This window comes from Panthera leo, chromosome B3, assembly GCF_018350215.1.
Source record: "Panthera leo isolate Ple1 chromosome B3, P.leo_Ple1_pat1.1, whole genome shotgun sequence".
Lineage (NCBI taxonomy): Eukaryota > Metazoa > Chordata > Mammalia > Carnivora > Felidae > Panthera > Panthera leo.
In genome coordinates this window covers 4,647,815-4,664,452 of record NC_056684.1, presented here as the reverse complement: position 1 = coordinate 4,664,452, position 16,638 = coordinate 4,647,815, and the positions used below count along the sequence as shown (strand labels likewise).

At 52.8% G+C, this 16,638-nt stretch overlaps 1 protein-coding gene across 4 annotated transcripts in view; it reads left to right on the top strand.

Moving 5' to 3' along the window:
* Positions 1 to 14,892, top strand: part of ZNF592 (zinc finger protein 592) — a 48,266-nt gene extending 33,374 nt beyond the window's left edge. For all 4 annotated transcript variants that reach the window (XM_042940915.1, XM_042940913.1, XM_042940914.1 and 1 more), the window contains 7 exons: positions 3,806 to 3,984; positions 9,843 to 10,019; positions 10,294 to 10,453; positions 10,568 to 10,855; positions 11,088 to 11,200; positions 11,761 to 11,896; positions 13,456 to 14,892. In XM_042940915.1, the coding sequence (XP_042796849.1) occupies positions 3,806 to 3,984; positions 9,843 to 10,019; positions 10,294 to 10,453; positions 10,568 to 10,855; positions 11,088 to 11,200; positions 11,761 to 11,896; positions 13,456 to 14,010 (1,608 nt within the window). In that variant the 3' untranslated portion in view covers positions 14,011 to 14,892. The remainder of the gene's footprint in view (positions 1 to 3,805; positions 3,985 to 9,842; positions 10,020 to 10,293; positions 10,454 to 10,567; positions 10,856 to 11,087; positions 11,201 to 11,760; positions 11,897 to 13,455) is intronic.
* The last annotated feature ends 1,746 nt before the right edge of the window (positions 14,893 to 16,638 follow it).

The window sequence follows — 16,638 nt, the reverse complement described above, 5'->3', positions numbered from 1 at the left end:
CAAACCGTGAGATGATGACTTGAGCTGAAGTCAGATGCTCAGCCTGCTGAGCCACCCAGGCGCCCCACGATTTTCTGTTATTTTAAAAAATTGTGGTAAAATACACATAGCCTAGAGTTTACCGTCTTCACCCTTCTCTTTAAGTGTGCAGTTCAGTAGCATTAAGTACATTCACACCGTTGTGCAATCAATTTCCAGAACTCTTTTCATCTTGCAAAACTGAAACTCTATACCCACGAAACAACTCCCCCTTCCCCCCTCCCACCTGCCCCTCGCAACCACCCTTCTACTCTCTGTTTCTATGAATTCGACTACTCTGTACCTCGTACAAATGGAATCACACAGGACTGGTTTTTTCAGTTACCCAACTGACTTACTGCGCTTAGCATGGTGTCCTCAAGGCTCGGCTGTATTGTAGCACGTGACCGCGTTTCCTTCCTTTTTGAGGCTGCCTGGCCCTCCACTGTGTGTTTAGACCACCTCTGTCTCTCCGTTCATCCCCTGACGGCCGCTCGGGCCGCTTCCACCTCTTGGCTATCGGCAAGAACGCGGCCGTGAACATGGTGCACACACGTCTTTCGGGGATCTTGCTTTCAGTTCTTTCGGGTGTGTACACAGAAGTAGAATGGCTAGGGGGCACCTGGGTGGCTCAGTCAGTTGGACGTCCGACCTCGGCTCAGGTCGTGATCTCACAGCTCATGAGTTCAAGCCCCACATCAGGCTCTATGCTGACAGCTCCAGTCTGGAGCTGCTTCAGATTCTTTGTCTCCCTCTCTCTCTCCCCCTCCCTCACTCATTCTCTGTCTCTCTCTGTCTCTCAAAAATAAATAAACATTAAAAATAAAAATTAAAAAAAAAAAAAAAGAAGTAGAATGGCTAGACCAGGGGCAAACTCTCTTTCAGAATTTTTACGGATCCCCGCCCCCTCCCCCCCCATGCCATTTTCCATGGCGGCTGCATCATTTCACATTCCCGCCAACAGAGCACGAGGGTTCCAGTTTCTCCACATCCTCCCCAACACCTTTTTCTGTTTTGTTTGTGCGTCTGTTTGCCTTTGATGGGAGGCATCCTAGTGGGTGTGAGGTGGCCTCCTCTGCCGTTGTCATGGAAGCAGTGGTTTTCACGTGTTTGGTATGTTGGGGTCAGTCACTTTTCCACGTCTTTGGTCGTGGGGCCCCGTCAGGCTGGTTCCTGCACCCTCCGGACGTGAACTCGTAAAGCCTGAGAAGCTACCTTACTTTCAGCCCCCAAAAGATGTACTGGGCGCGTTTCTTGTGCTAAACTAGGAGTCGGCCGTCCTTCTGAGGAACCAGGGTTCTTGAAGTGAGGAATGGTGCTTAGGAGTCCCCTTCTGGACGCCAGAGGTGCTCGCTGGGTACATCTGCTACTAGGCTTTTGCTGTGGCCTGAGCTAAGAACCGTATGTTTTTTTTTATTGTATGGTTGTCAGTATGCATGTATTTTTAAAGTTTTATTTCTTTAAGTAGTCTCTATACTCCACGTGGGACTCGAAGTCATGACCCCAAGATTGAGTCGTGTGCTCTACCGACTGAGCTGGCCAGGTGCCCCAAATCAGAGTTTTTACGTAACTGATTTTATACGGAAAATCTTGGTTCCTAAGATTTTCCTACTACACATACATACACATAAAGTTCAAAATATCAATACCAATATTATTTCTAATGTTAGAACAACTGAATAAAATTGAAGATGTGTTTCCAGTTCTTTTTGCTCTTAGATCACATTAAGATGTATAAGTCAATATGCCGTGTTTAAAATTTTTTTTGATGTTTGTTTTTGAGGGGGGGGGAGCGGCAGAGAGAGCAGGGGAGGGGCAGAGAGAGCGGGAGACACAGAATCTGAAGTGGGCTCCGGGCTCCGAGCTATCAGTGCAGAGCCTGACGCGGGGCTCAAACTCACGAACTGTGCGATCACGGCCTGAGCCGAAGTTGGATGCTTACCCCACTGAGCCACCCAAGCGCCCCAATGCTGTGTTCTAAAGGTCACACTGGGAACAGTTATTTTTTTCTATGTGGTGATGTCACCAGCTTGATACATTGTTAGATTATTTAGTTTCTGATTTTCAATTTTTAGGGAATGCTTTTGTTTACTTAGTTTAATTTTTTATTATTTTAAAACTACGTAAAACATTTTTGTGATTCCAAACTTAAAAACCGTATGACAGAGTCCACCCTGAAGTCTTGGTCTGTCTCTGTCCCTTTCACTCTGTTCCCTCCTGCCCCATATGTAACCATTTCTGTTCACTTTCAGTTTATCTTTCCATGGCTCTGTTTTACAAATACGTATCAGTATGTCTGTGCGTGTGCATGCGTGTGCCTGTGTGTGTGTGAGGTCATCTTCCTCCGTCTCTTACACAGAAGGGTGCAGCTTCATTACTGTTCTACATCTAAAATAATACTTTAAAATTTTTTTTAAAGCCTTTTTATTATGGAATGTCCCAAACACATATAAAAGTGGACAGAATGGCATAACGAACCCTGTATTAACAATTATCAACTCCTGGTCCATCTTGTTTTATGTATTTTCTAACCACCCCCCCCCCCCCGGATTATTTTTAAACAAATCCCAGCATCACCATATCTATAATAGTTCAGTATGTATCTATAAAACATGAGGTTCCTCCCCCAAAACCACAGACATGATATCATCACATCTCAAAATTAATCACAATGATAATTTCTTCTTCTTATCAAACTTTAATATTAAATGTCAAACTTCCCAATATTATCACCAAGTTAGTGTTCAAGTATCTCTGATTGTCTCATTTCTTTTACAGTTGGCTTGCTTGAATCAGGATCCAAATAAGTGCTCTACATTGCGATTTGAAAATTTCTCTTAAACTTCTTTTAATCTGTAACTTCCCTTTCTCTCTCTGTTTTTCCCTTGAAATCTGTTTGTTGAAAAACCTGGGTGGTATGTCCTGTAGAGGCTCCACGTTCTGGATTTTGCTTTTCCTGTCTTCCCCAACGACCTGGCCCTCTGAACAACTCTGGGCCCAGGTCAGTGGCCCCCGCAGCGAGGAGCGAGTGCGGCGCTTTCCTTCCGACCCAGAAGGGCCCCTGCCTCGGGCGCCAGCTCAGTCTGCTGCTTCCCCCGGGCTGTGCCCACTAGAGGGGCTGTGCCCACGAGGGCGTCAGGGGGCGGCCGCAGGACTTTTCTCCCCCCAGGTTCTCTCCCGAGTCTGGGAGCGAAGGAGCCGTTGCCCGTCCTGCCCTTTCCTGCAGGTGTGTGTGGTCGGCTGTGGCTCAGGACACCCCTGCGCGGGCAAACCCGGCCGAGGGAGTGGGCGCTGGCAAGGCCACTCGGCCGCCTGGCCCGGGGGCTTCCGAGAGCCAATCAGGTCTGCTCTGGAAGTCCCTGAACGGGCTAGCGGTGTCACGCAGGAACTGCCTCTGCTGAGCGAGGGCGGAGGCCCTGGCGGTTCTGGGAGCGTAGTGGGGTCTGAGGCTTCGGGAAGCGCCTTTGGCCTCTGGAGGGGAAAAGCTGGTCTTCTGCTCAGCCTGAGGGAAGAAACACTCGCAGTCCTAGAAGCGGGACTGGTCTGTGGGAATGTAGCGTCAGCCCTGTCTCTGACGAATAAGGTGAGAGGCGAAGCTTGCTTGGGCGTCAGGTCTACACCTGTCACGAGGCCCAGGGGCCCCGAGTGTCCTAGGAGGGTGGGAGGAGAGCCCGGCGGGAGGAGGGGGCTGTTCTGACCCACGCTGCAGGGGAGCCAGACCGCGGTGCTTGGAGAGCCGTGAGCCTGCGGCACCTGCGTGAACGGCTTTCTTGGTGTTTTCTCTTAGACCTGCCAGGTGTGCCAGATGCTGCTGCCCAACCAGTGCAGCTTCTGTGCCCACCAGCGGATCCACGCCCACAAGTCCCCCTACTGCTGCCCGGAGTGCGGGGCCCTCTGTCGCTCGGCCTACTTCCAGACCCACGTGAAGGAGAACTGCTTGCACTACGCCCGCAAGGTGGGCTACAGGTGGGTGCTGCCCCGCGCTGGTCCTGCTCCTGGGCCAGAGCGTGCTCCAGCATGACCTTCGGTCTTCAGGGGCCTGGGATCCCACCTCATCAGACAGTGATGTTGATTGGTATAGAGACAGGCATTTTCATGTGGTAGAGAACAAGAAGAGAAAGGGGGACAAGAATAAAGAGCTAAAATTAAACATTAAAATGTAGCTTTAAAGGAGAAGTTTTGGGGAGATTAGTTTGACTTTTATTTTTTAATGTTTATTTTTTGAGGGAGAGAGAGAGAGACAGAGAGAGTGAGCAGGGGAGGGGCAGAGAGAGAGGGAGACCCAGAATCCGAAGCAGGCTCCGGGCTCTGGGCTGTCAGCACAGAGCCCGACACGGGGCTCGAACTCATGAACCGCGAGATCATGACCTGAGCGGAAGTTGGATGCCCAACTGACTGAACCACCCAGGCGCGCCCCTCGTTTGCTTTTTAAAAGTATATAAAGTTGATTTGCTGATAAAGCTTCTGTGTTTGGCATATTAAATTTACAGTACCATCATGATAATACATTTGCTAATTGTCGTACTTTAGATGTTCTCAATTTCCATTACCAAATGGAACTGCAAGACCAAACCCAAAGAGCTCTGGTGTCTTTATGTTGACTAGTTTTTGTCAGTTTGTTAGAAACCAGCAAAACCTGACGATGGAAAAAGTGATCAGTCTCAAAGTAAAACCAAGAAAACTCTATTTTAAACTGAATCTCCCCCCCCCCCCATGTGTCAAATAAATGTAGGCACGAAGTCATTTTCAGGAAAAAGATCAAAATGGGGAAGAACACTCCCTCCCAGACTCATCGGTCTGTAACTTCTACATCAGCTCAGTTGGGCCCCCTTTACTGATTTATTGCATTTGAGAGTTTCTACATCTTCTGATGTGTTTACTTAATAACTTTCACATCTGAAAGTTAGTTCGGCACCAATTTAGCAAGGTTTTCTTCTCTTTGGTAGTAAAAAAAATATTGATTTAGTTAATCTAGTAACTTTCTTTCTGAGTACTTATTATTGCCTTTACTAGCATGCCAGACACTCAGGACCCAGGGGCTTCTGTCTGATGGGTCACAAAGCTGCCCAGGTGACTGTAACTCAGAACGGGAAGTGCCCCAGGAGAGGAGCGGTCAGGACAGCCTCAGAGTGGAGATATTAGGAGGTTTTCAGGCCAAAGAAAAGGGGAGAGTGTCTCCGTGTGTTATCCAGCACAGAGAAGGTTACAGGGACCATGCGCCCTGTAGAGGGCATTTCTGTAGAGCGGGGGTGGAGATGAACTGGGCGGGGGAGGGGGAGAGAAAAGAGACTAAGGCATTGGAAGGGCCAGGCCCAGGCAAGACCTTGTATTCCTTGGCAGACGTTTCGACTTTCTCCAGGGGACAGTGAGGGGCTACAGATAGATTTGTAGCAGGGCGGTGGTCCCTGCAGGCCTGTGCTTCAGGAAGATCGCTCTGGGGAGCTGACGTGTGTGCTAGAGAGGGGAGAGCCCGGAGGCTGGCTGAGGGGTGAGTGTGATAGTCCAGATGAAGCACCGAGCACTCTGGCTGTGGGGACAGAGAGAAGGTGGGTCCGGGAAGGCTTTAGGGAGTAAAGCATTAGAGCTTGACGGGAGCTGGTAGACCGGGCTGAGAGTGGGGAGGGGCGAGTGGCGACTCCCAGGCTTCTGTCTTGGTGGAAGCATGTTGAAATGTGGACTAGTTTCTCGTGCACGTTAGGGAGGTGGAGAAGCTGCTGTGCCGGAGGAGCAGGACAGAGCAGGGGGTCACACGGCCCTCACCACCATGCTGCAGAGGAGCAGTGCTCGGCGGCTCCCAGCCCATGTTTGTTCTTATAAGCAATCTCTGCTCCCAACGTGGGGCTCGAACTCGCCACCCCAAGATCAAGAGTTGTGTGCTCCACCCGATGAGCCAGCCAGGCACGCGCCCCCCGGGCCACATTGTTAAACTAAACACCTGAATGTGTGTTTTTACAGTGTGGTGTAACGTTTGAAAACACCTTTCCAACTTTGACTTCAGCGTGTGCTGCTTGCTCCAAGATCAAATCCAGCCCAATAAAAATGCAAGCAATGCTTGGGTTTTTGTCCTTGAATCTTAAATCCAAGGCATTTCTAATAGCATAGATGGATTCGTGGCTTTTTTTTTTTTTTTTTGTCTCTTAATTCAATGTTTTGTTTTACTTTCTTCTGTAAGACTAAAAGGAAACAAAACATAGTGTCTCAAAAGCAATTCAGTTTATCAAGCCTTCTTGTAAGGAATGTCAGACACAAATGTAATGCGATTCAGCCAGATGGCTTACTGACGGTTTTGACAGTAAAATCTTCGGTGATCCGTGGTTGAACTCAGAAGATGTGTATGCTAACATAGTATTCGTGGCACTTAAGATCTTCAACTATTCACATATATTTTTTGTATTAGCTTTATTTAGACATAATTCACACACCATACAATTCACCCATTTTAAAGGGTACAACTCAATGGTTTTTAGTATATTTACAGAGCTGTATAGTCACCACCACAGATTTTAGAACATTTTTATCATCCAAAAAGAAACTCTACATTCATAACCCTTCCATTCCCCCACCCCTAACACTAATTTATTTTCTGCCTCCTATATTTGCTTCTTTGGGACATTTCATAGAAATGGAATCATATAATATGTAGTCTTACTTAGCCAAGATTCATGCATATTGTAATATATCAGCATTTCATTCTTTTTTTGTGGCTGAATGGTGTTCCATTGTATATGTATATACACCACAGTTTGTTCATCCGTTTACCAGTTGATGGGTACTTGGGTTTCCACCTTTTTGGCTGTTACGAATAATGCCGCTGATGAACATTCCCTTGTAAGTTATTGTGTGGACATATGTTTTCAGTTCTTTTGGGTATATACCTAGGACTAGAATACCTGGGTCAACTGCTAACTCTACGTTTAACTTTTTGAGGAGCTGCCGGACTGTTTTAAAAAATGGTTGCACCATTTTTATCTTCCTGCCAGCAGGGTAGGAGGATGTTTGGTTTCTCTGCATCCTCACCGGCATTTGTTATGGTCTGACTTCTGATAGCCATCCCTGTGGGTATAAAGTGGTGTCTCGTTATGGTTTTGATTTGCATTTTCCTAATGGCTCGTGGTGTTGAGCATCTTTTCTGTTTGGTATTTGTGTATCTTCTTTGGAGAAATGTCGTTTTTCACATTTTTAAACTGGATTATTAATTGTCTTACTGTTGAGTTATAAGAGTTCTTTGTATACTCTGGGTAAAAGTCCCTTGTCAGATACATGATTTGCAAATATTTTCTCCCATCGTGTGGGTATTATATTTTTTAGTAAATTCTGAAAATGTACCTATGTTCCATTTCATTGGGTTTTACAATATTACTTTGTTTTGTATTATTTGTGCTTTTTCTTGAAGACATTGTCAAAGTCCTGTACATTTTGTATGTGTTTTATGTGTATGTATTTTATGTAAAAGGGGTATATACATTATATACATATTTTAGAATTATATAAATTATTCTGCTCTTTGTTGAAAATTTGGAGAGCGACCAATGATGTCATAAAGGAGCAAATTTAGATTGTTCTTAATGATATGTCATTTTCTTATTTGTGATCATTAGGACAATTAAGTATTTTACTACCCTTTGTTTTTAGAAAAAATTTTAGAAAAATTAAAAAAAATTTTAAAATTTAAAAAATTTAAAAAAATTTAAATTTAAAATTTAAAAAAATTTAAAATTTAAAAAAAATTTTAGAAAAATTTTACATATTTCGCAACATATGATTCCATAATTATCTATGTTCTCTTAAAAAATTGGTGAAGAGCTGTGTTGTGGGGTCAGATTTGTCTTCTGAGTGCTTTTTCATCAATTTGTAAACCCTACTTGATTCAGTCTTTCACTGAAGCTGATGTATGTCCCTTTAAACCTTCATGTTTTTACTTTCATTGAGGTTTCTTTGAAGAATGTCTGTAAGGTAAATAGAATGGATTTTCCATTGCATTTTTGAAGAGTATATTCCTCCTGCTGAAGTTTGGTCAAACTGCACAAATATGGTTACTTAAGATTCTTTCCACATGTCAGGTATACTCGGCCACTTTGGAAATGTGTGGACTTTTTTCCTCCTTATGATGCCTTATGGTATGGAAGTACTTCTGTGTGCTAGAAGTTGGTCACTATTTTGTTTAGCAGGAGAGAAAAGAAAATATAATTCAGTAGTTTGCATTAGAAACACTTAATTTGAAGAATGTACAGATTTACTAGTGAGTGCACCTCGGAGATCACTGCCAACAGCTTTCTGGTTCTTTGGGTTGCTTCTCGTAACTGATTAAGCTCGCAAAGGTGGTCCCATCTCCCGCCCACCCCCCTAAACGCACACAAAAGGATTCTGTGATGATTTATGTGGACTGTGAAAATGGGCTAACGTACTGGACTGAGGGTTTATATTTGGGAGCCAAAGAATTTTTAAGTGAAGCCATGTCCTTTTTTTCTTTTTAAATTTTTTTTTTTTAACGTTTTATTTATTTTTGAGACAGAGAGAGCATGAACGGGGGAGGGGCAGAGAGAGAGGGAGACACAGAATCGGAAGCAGGCTCCGAGCCGTCAGCCCAGAGCCCGACGCGGGGCTTGAACTCACGGATCGTGAGATCGTGACCTGAGCCGAAGTCGGACGCCCAACCGACTGAGCCACCCAGGCGCCCCCATGTCCTTTTTTTTAGTAAAGCAATAGCCTCTCTTCTAGTGCTTACGGGGATGTCAGGGTTATGGGGTCAGGAAATACTGCAACGAAAGGAAGAGAGAAGTTATCTTGAGAGGAGTGGCTAGGAGCAGGAAAGATGTTTTCTCATGGAGGGGAGACCTGGGTATGTGCCTAGGGACTGGAATGGATGCAGGATGCATGGAGGTCACATGGTCCCGTGATCCTGCGAAAAGCAGAGGTGGTGTTTATAGAGAGAGGTTTTGAAGTTGAAAGTTTCAGAATGCCTCCGTTTCAGAAAAAATGGCCTAAGACTGTTCATTCATTATACAAGTGATATATTCACCCAACAAAGCTCAGGAAATACAACCTGGGAGAAGAAGTAAAAAGTTATCCACTGTGCCACCAAGGAGACACTGTGACAGGCATGAGCCCCACAGCGCAGAATGGTACCAGCGACATCTGGCTGTGGAGCCCTTGACGTGTGGCCAGCGTGACTGGCCACTGTGTCTTATTTTATTTTATTTAGATCCGCTTGCCATGTGGCCAGTACAGCGTAGAGCGTTCCCGCCGCCCCTGAAGCTCCCCGGACAGGCTCTGGAGGGTTCCGTCCTGGGCTTTGAGGGCTGTGTGTTTGAATGTGCTTGTTGCCGTGCCGAGCGCCGCATTTCTAGCTGCACTTTTTATTAAGTGGCCGTCCCTGCACGTTGGGTACCAGCCTGTGGGGAGGCACAGGCTTCCTGTAGCCTCCTCCCCAAGTTTCCCTTGGACCCCTGCCGTCGTGTCACACTTCAAAGGATGCTGTTTATGTCCTTTTGGAACCATTCCTCTCCCTCTCCGTTCCCGCCAGCTTCTCTCAGCTGGGCTCAGACGTTTGGTTTGCAGAAGCATAGCCTCTGGCCGGTGAGGGGAGGGGCGGGTTTCTCCCCCCTTCTCTACCAGGCACAGCCTTGGGCTTGGGTGTCCTGGGTGACCGCACTGTGCCAGATGGCAGCAGGCAGGCTCTCAGGACGTAGGTGTGGAGGATGGAAGACAGTGCCCAAGGGAGGGGGACACAGAGAGTCCCGGAGATGGCTCTGTCCCTGCTCTCCATCCCTCCCTTACCAGCGCTGCTTCTGGGCCTGACACCCCCGCCCCCTCCTGTCATCCAGGTGCATCCACTGCGGGGTCGTCCACCTGACCTTGGCCTTGCTGAAAAGCCACATCCAGGAGCGACACTGCCAGGTTTTCCACAAATGTGCATTCTGCCCCATGGCCTTCAAGACTGCCAGCAGCACCGCGGACCACAGCGCCTCTCAGCACCCCTCCCAGCCCCACAGACCCTCCCAGTGAGTGCAGCCCCAGGGTCAGCAGGCCCGTGGGGTGGAGCTCAGTGGCCTAGGTGCTACGGTCGGGGGGAGGTTCCGGGACGGACCAGGGAGCCGGGGCTGGCGGAAGGGGTGCCTGGAGGTCACTGAAGACATCCTGAGGCGGGGGAGCATCCACATCGGCTCAGAGTAGTGTTTCCCCGGAGTGGACCCCGTTTCAGAGAGAGCAGAGTGGGGGTGGAGGTTGTGCCCACAAGAGCCTGGCCACCTCACGCCCCGGGGCTTGTCTCGTCAGGCTCATTTATAAGTGCTCCTGTGAAATGGTCTTCAACAAGAAGAGACACATTCAGCAGCATTTTTATCAGAATGCCAGCAAGACGCAGGTGGGCGTCTTCAAGTGCCCTGAGTGCCCACTGCTGTTCCTGCAGAAGCCGGAGTTGATGCAGCACGTCAAGGTGGGGTGCCCTAGGGAAGGAGGCTGGGGAGGAGGACGCGCGCCTCAGGCCGGGGGGTCTGATTCTGTGCACCTTTCCCCTCGCCCGGTCAGTAATCGCTCTCCCCATCCCCAGAGCACCCACGGTGTTCCCCGAAACGTGGACGAGCTGTCCAGCCTCCAGTCTTCGTCGGACACGGCCTCGAGCCGGCCTGGCTCTCGAGTTCCCACCGAGCCCCCGGCCGCCAGCGTGGCCGCTCGGGGCAGCTCCCTGCCCTCCGGCCGCTGGGGCAGGCCCGAGGCCCATCGCAGGACCGAGGCCAGGCCCCGGCTGAGGAACACTGGCTGGACCTGCCAGGAGTGTCAGGAGTGGGTTCCTGATCGGGAGAACTACGTGTCCCACATGAAGAAGAGCCACGGTCGGGTCAGTGTCGTCACGTCGTCACGGTGCAGTGCCAGGACTCTCTGGACGTCTGTGGGCTCAGAGCCCCCTTGTGTGGCTGACCCCTTAGGGTTCCCGGTGCTTGGGGCAGGGTGGGTACCACAGATCCCGAGGTCTTTGGGGCAGCCCCTTTCTGCCTGCGTCACCCGAGTAGAAAGATATACCCAGAACCGTCTTACGGTTCTGATGCTTTGCGTCCCGTCATCTCCCGTAGACGTTGAAGCGGTACCCGTGTCGGCAGTGCGAGCAGTCCTTCCACACCCCCAACAGCCTGCGCAAACACATCCGCAACAACCACGACACCGTGAAGAAGGTCTACACTTGCGGGTGAGTCCCTGGAGGTGGGAGCCGGGAGGCCTGAAATTCAAAAAGTCTGTCCAGGGCTTTTCTCTGCTGTGAGATCAGGGGTCGGAAGCAAGATGATATGAGCGGGTTTCTAATGGGAAAACGCTGTGGCTAAGTCAGAAGGCAGGGCCGGTAGGGAACCAGCTTCTAGAGCCTGCTGGCCCCTGAGCCCTCCCCCTTCGTACCCCCCTGACCCTGGGCCGCACCGCCCGCTGCTCTGACGGAGGGCTGGCGGTGTCACTGTGCCCCGTCTGGCCGAGAGGCTTCCGCATCGTGTCTGTGCTTCGGGACATAGCCTGGCCTCTTCCTTGCTGACCTGGCTTAGGGCCAGCACAGATATTGTGAGACCTGCTGTTGTTGTCTGCCACCTTGGCCGGCTCGTCGGCTGACCTTCTCTGGGAGCCCAGCACTGCCCAGCCAGCCCGATGACCACCCAGCCAGCTCTCTGCCTGCTCCAGACTCTCCCCTGGAGCCAGGAGCAGCTTCAGCTCCTGCCAGGGGTGCTCGGAGCCTGTCCTCTTACACAGTCTCTTCGGCTGCAGGTACTGCACAGAGGACAGCCCCAGCTTTCCTCGGCCCTCCCTTCTGGAGAGCCACATCAGCCTTATGCATGGTATCAGAAACCCTGATTTGAGCCAGACGTCCAAAGTCAGACCTCCGGGTGGACATTCCCCTCAGGTGAGTGCGGGGGCCCCTGCCCCTGGAGGCGCCTGCTCAGTGAGCCCCCTGAGCTGCAGGGCCAGCAGGAGGGCTCCGGGGAGCAACCAGCAGCCACAGCTTCCCTCAATGTAGGCCATTCCCTAGTCACGCGTGACCCACCTGGAGACTGCATGCAGGTAAAGGACAGGGACAAAGATCTGTGAGACCGCCCATCAGCCTTTTGTTCCTGTGGTTTCCCTGTCACTGGGATGCTTTCCTCAGCTGTGTGTCATGTTGTGTGGACACTGGAGTGCGTTCACACTCACTGTCCTGTTTCTGCCCCACTAGTCCTGGGTCAGGGGGAAGGGCAGGGCTGCCTGTCAGGCGAGGACGGCAGTGAGTGTCTCTCTTACACACACACACACACACACACAGTCGTTGTGGGAGGGGCTGGGTGCAGACCCCTGCTAGCCTGGGCCCTCGTCCCGTGACCTTGCCCCCATTTCGTGCCCTATTCCCATTATTTCTGCTGAACTTCTAGAACCGCTTGGTCCCCCTCCACTGTAGGCCCTTCCTGCTCCATGGTGGGGAGGGCTGCTCCTCAGAGGGTCAGGCATGTCGGGGGGAATTTGAGAGCCGCCTGGACTTCCAGGGCCTTCCTTCTCGGCCACTCAGGGAGGGCGTTGGTCGGCAGGCCCTTCCGCACAGAGCAGGTGGGGTGTCAGTTGACATTCTGGCGACATCTGCCTGTGATTAAAACGCACACCCCCCTCCAAATGCACGTGCCCTTGGAGCCATCATTCCGTCCCTAGGGTTTGTCTGCCCTGTAGCTTCGGCCTCGCGCCCGAGGAGGTGTGTGCAAGGATCTTCGCTGCGGGGCTGTGTGCGGTGATAATGACGGGACACAACTGAATGTCTGCCAGCGGGGACGCTTCGTCATTGCCAGTGTTAGAGGAAGGAAGCCTCTGTGTATGCCCTCATGCAGACGATGGCCAACACATGTCATTCAGTAGAAAAAGCAGGGGGAGGAAGAGTGTGCATGTAGTGCTATCATTTTGTAGAAAACAACAGTCTTTTTAAAAAACTTTTTGAAATGTTCATTTGTTTTGAAAGAGAGAGAGAGACAGAGAGCACGGGGGGGGGGGGGGGGAGGGGACAGAGAGGGAGAGATCGACGTGGGGCTCCATCTCATGAACCTTGAAATCATGGCCTGAGCAGAAACCAAGCGTTGGTGCTTAGCTGACTGAGCCACCCAGGTGCCCCAAAGATGACAGTTTTATCTTTGTGCACACAGAGACTCTCTCTTGGAGGGGCCTCAGAAGCCAGGTGGCAGGGTGTTCTCGGGAGAGCAGAGAACATGCCCGTCCCGTGTCCTTGGAACGTGGGGCCGCACACATACGTTACGTTAGACAAAGCACCAGCCAACAGAAAAACCTGAAAGAAACCAGATCTAAACCCGGTTTGGGGCCAGGGCGAGCCTGGCCTGGGGGGGGGGGGGGTGATTCTGCGAGCGTGGGGGCTGCACCGTTCAGGAGTGCAGCTCAGCTCTGGGGGGCTCGGGCTAGGCTGGGACCCCACTCACCTGCCTCCCCCTCCAGGTGAGCCATCTGAAAAGACCGGGCAGCGGAGCCGGGGACGCTCCGGGCACCAGCAATGGCGCGGCCGTGTCTTCCACCAAAAGGCACAAGTCCCTGTTCCAGTGTGCGAAATGTAGCTTTGCCACAGACTCGGGGCTCGAGTTTCAGAGCCACATACCTCGGCACCAGGCGGACAGCTCCACGGCCCAGTGTCTCCTCTGCGGCCTGTGCTACACCTCTGCCAGCTCCCTCAGCCGCCACCTCTACATCGTCCACAAGGTGAGAGACCAGGAGGAGGAGGAGGAGGAGGAGGAGGAGGAGGAGGAGGAGGAGGAGGACGCGGAGGACGCGGAGGCGGCGGCGGAGGCCGCGGAGCCAGAGGAGGGCTCCGGGGAGGAAGTGTCCGTGGAGACCAGGGAGAACGGACTGGAAGAAGGTGCCGGAGAGCCTTTGTTGGGCGGCACAGAGGCGAGGTCGCCAGGCCCGGCTCCTGAGGAGGACGGAGCCCAGGACGCTCAGAGTCAACCACAGGCCTCTCAGGACCGGGACAGCCACGCTCCGTCCCCTCAGGTGTGACCAGAGGCGTGGCAGCGTGCGTGGCCGGAGGGGTGCCCCGGGCGTCCTCCGTCTGCCACGGGGACGGTGGGAGATACGAGGCTCTGCCCCGCTGTGCCCTGGAGCAGTGCCCGCCCTGAGCTGTGGGGTCTGGGTGTCCCCCAGCCCCGGGCAGTGTGCGTCACCCGGGACCCTGACAGCTCTGAATCTGCTTCTCTTATTTATGGCTTTGTGCTGCTTCTTGGCACCCCAGCTCTTGTCTGTGTCCTTCCAACCCCAGGCCGCACACGTCTTGGCCTGAAACCCCTGGGCGCTGTGCTCTTCCGGGAGGCCCCCGCCCGCTGCCTGCAGCCAGGGCCCTCCTGGGAGCTCTCGCGGGCTGCGGACGGGCCGCTCTGCTTCCTGCCAGCGGAGCCGGAGCCGGAGCCGGAGCCGGAGAAGGGGGTGAGGCTGCCGGCGCGCGCGCGCGGGCCTTCTGGGGAGCTCCGCCCGGGCTGGCCTGCGGAGGGCCCTCAATCACCCTGCCCTTCCTTCCTGTCTTCTCGGATTCTTTTCCCCCCAAAACGGTCCTGGAGAATTGTCACCCGGGCCCCTCCTGTCTGAGCGGGTGGGAGAAGGTTGTGCAGCACACTGGTGTTTGGACCCCGGGAGGGCAGGCGCCGCGGCCCAGGCAGGCAGGCACCGAGAGGCACACCCCCTTCAGAAGGAGCCGTGCGCCCCTGTTCTGCTGCTGTTCCGCCTTTCCTGACAAGTGGGCTTGGGGGCACACGGACACTGGGATCTTTGTACTCTCGCTCCTGTGCCATTAGAGAGGCCGCCGCTCTGGGCAGGCCGGCCCCTCCTCCTCCTGGCTACACTCATGTTGCTCAGACTATATTTCAAATAAAAACTCTTCTTACCATGCAGGTGGGCTCTTGTATTCCTCTTCAGGTGAGCCTGGCCCTACCCTGCTGCGTGTAAGAGTCTCTCCCACACTTCTGTCACTGTCCCATCTCTGGGGGAGAGCAGTGTCCTGCCGTCCCAGGAAGGTCCTCCCCAGATTTCTTGGAGCCGTGGTTAGGAAACCAGCGGCTCGGAACTTGGTCCTCTAGAAACCTTGCAAGGGCGTGAGGGGAGGGTCTTTGTACTGGTCAGGCGTCACCTGCAAGGCCTCCCCGGGGTCAGCAGCCTTGGCATTAGGGCCCATTGAAATGTTCCGGGCGCCTCTCTCTTTCCTACAAACCGGTGGCCGTGGGGTGGTGGGGGGGGGGGGGAGGGGGGAGGACGGCAGGGGTGGGGGTGGGGGGATGTTCTGTAGTTACCTCGTGTTCGGGAGGCCTTGCTGTTGCTGCTGCCACAGGGACCTCTCTGGTGTGGAGATTCGGGATCAGACGGGAGGCTGGGCCCTCTTCACTGCTGGCAGAGTCGGGGCCCTGTGGAGGCGACCTCTGAGCTCTGACCCAAGCCGTGGCTGCAGCCCTGCACGGCCGGGGTGTGGGGCTGGTCCGGTGGCGTCCGTCCGTTGCAGCAGAGGGAGGCGGGCGCTGGCTGAGTTCTTACAGGTGCTCTTTCAAGGGAGGCACTATCAGTTGTCAGATAAATACGCCTGACCTTTTCACAATTGAAAAAAAGTACATTTTCTGTCAGATGCCGGTGGAAATGTGAACGGCACGGGGAACCGCTAAGAGCCCGCCTCCTTTTCAGACCCTGCCGTCCCTGCTTCCCAGGCAGGCAGTGAGGCAAGCTGGGCCCGATCCAGCCACCTGCAGACACTGAGGCCACCCCACGTGGGCTGTCATCCCTTTCCTGGTTCCGCTGCGGGGCCCGCCCTGCCCCCCATGGTCCATCCGCAGGGACGGATCACAGAGGAGGCCCTGAGAAGGGTTTGACATGGATTGTTGCCTCTCTTCCCGCTCAGAAATAGCGGTGGGTGGAGTGGGGGAGGGGGTGGTGACCTCGCAGCCTCGATGACCACCTGTCCTGACCCACATCCAGCTCTCTTTCCCGGGAGTGGTGTGTGGTGAAAAGACCGAGCTCCTCGCCAGGAAGCCTGGGCCACAGCCTGGGTTCCGCCCCTAATCGGCTCTTAGCAAACCCACCCCCCTTCCAGATAGTCCTGGTGACTCCCCTCCATCTCGCTTCACAGGCTTTTGTGGGATGAGGACTGTGGGACCTTTTCTAAGTTCGTGAAACACTACATGAACGTAAGGGATTCTTGCCTTTAGGGCACGGAGGGTGGGGCGCACCTCACCTGCTGTTCAGGCTTGGATGCGGATGGTCAGCGATAACTTGCCCGGGACACGTATCCATCATGTAGCAGCACTGACGACGATGGCACTTCAGACCCTGCTAGCGCGCCCCGCATCTTGCTAAATACTTTCCGGTGGTTTCCGTCGAGTCCTCACGAGGATCTCGCAGAAAGAAAACCGAGGCTCCGAGAGGTCGAATAACCCGCTGGGCCGCCTGTCAGTGCTGGTGCCGAGTCAAGCCCGCGGGATCCTCAAGTCCACGGTGTCGATCCCTGTGCCTCCTCAGTGCCCCGGCTGCTTTGGCTGGCCACCAGCTCAGTGGCACTCCGCAGCCACCCACACACCTGTCTTCCTACCTCCCCTGTGGTCGGGTACCCCACGGAGCGCCAGGTTCTCTCTGCAGTCAGTCTGTGCCAAGTCA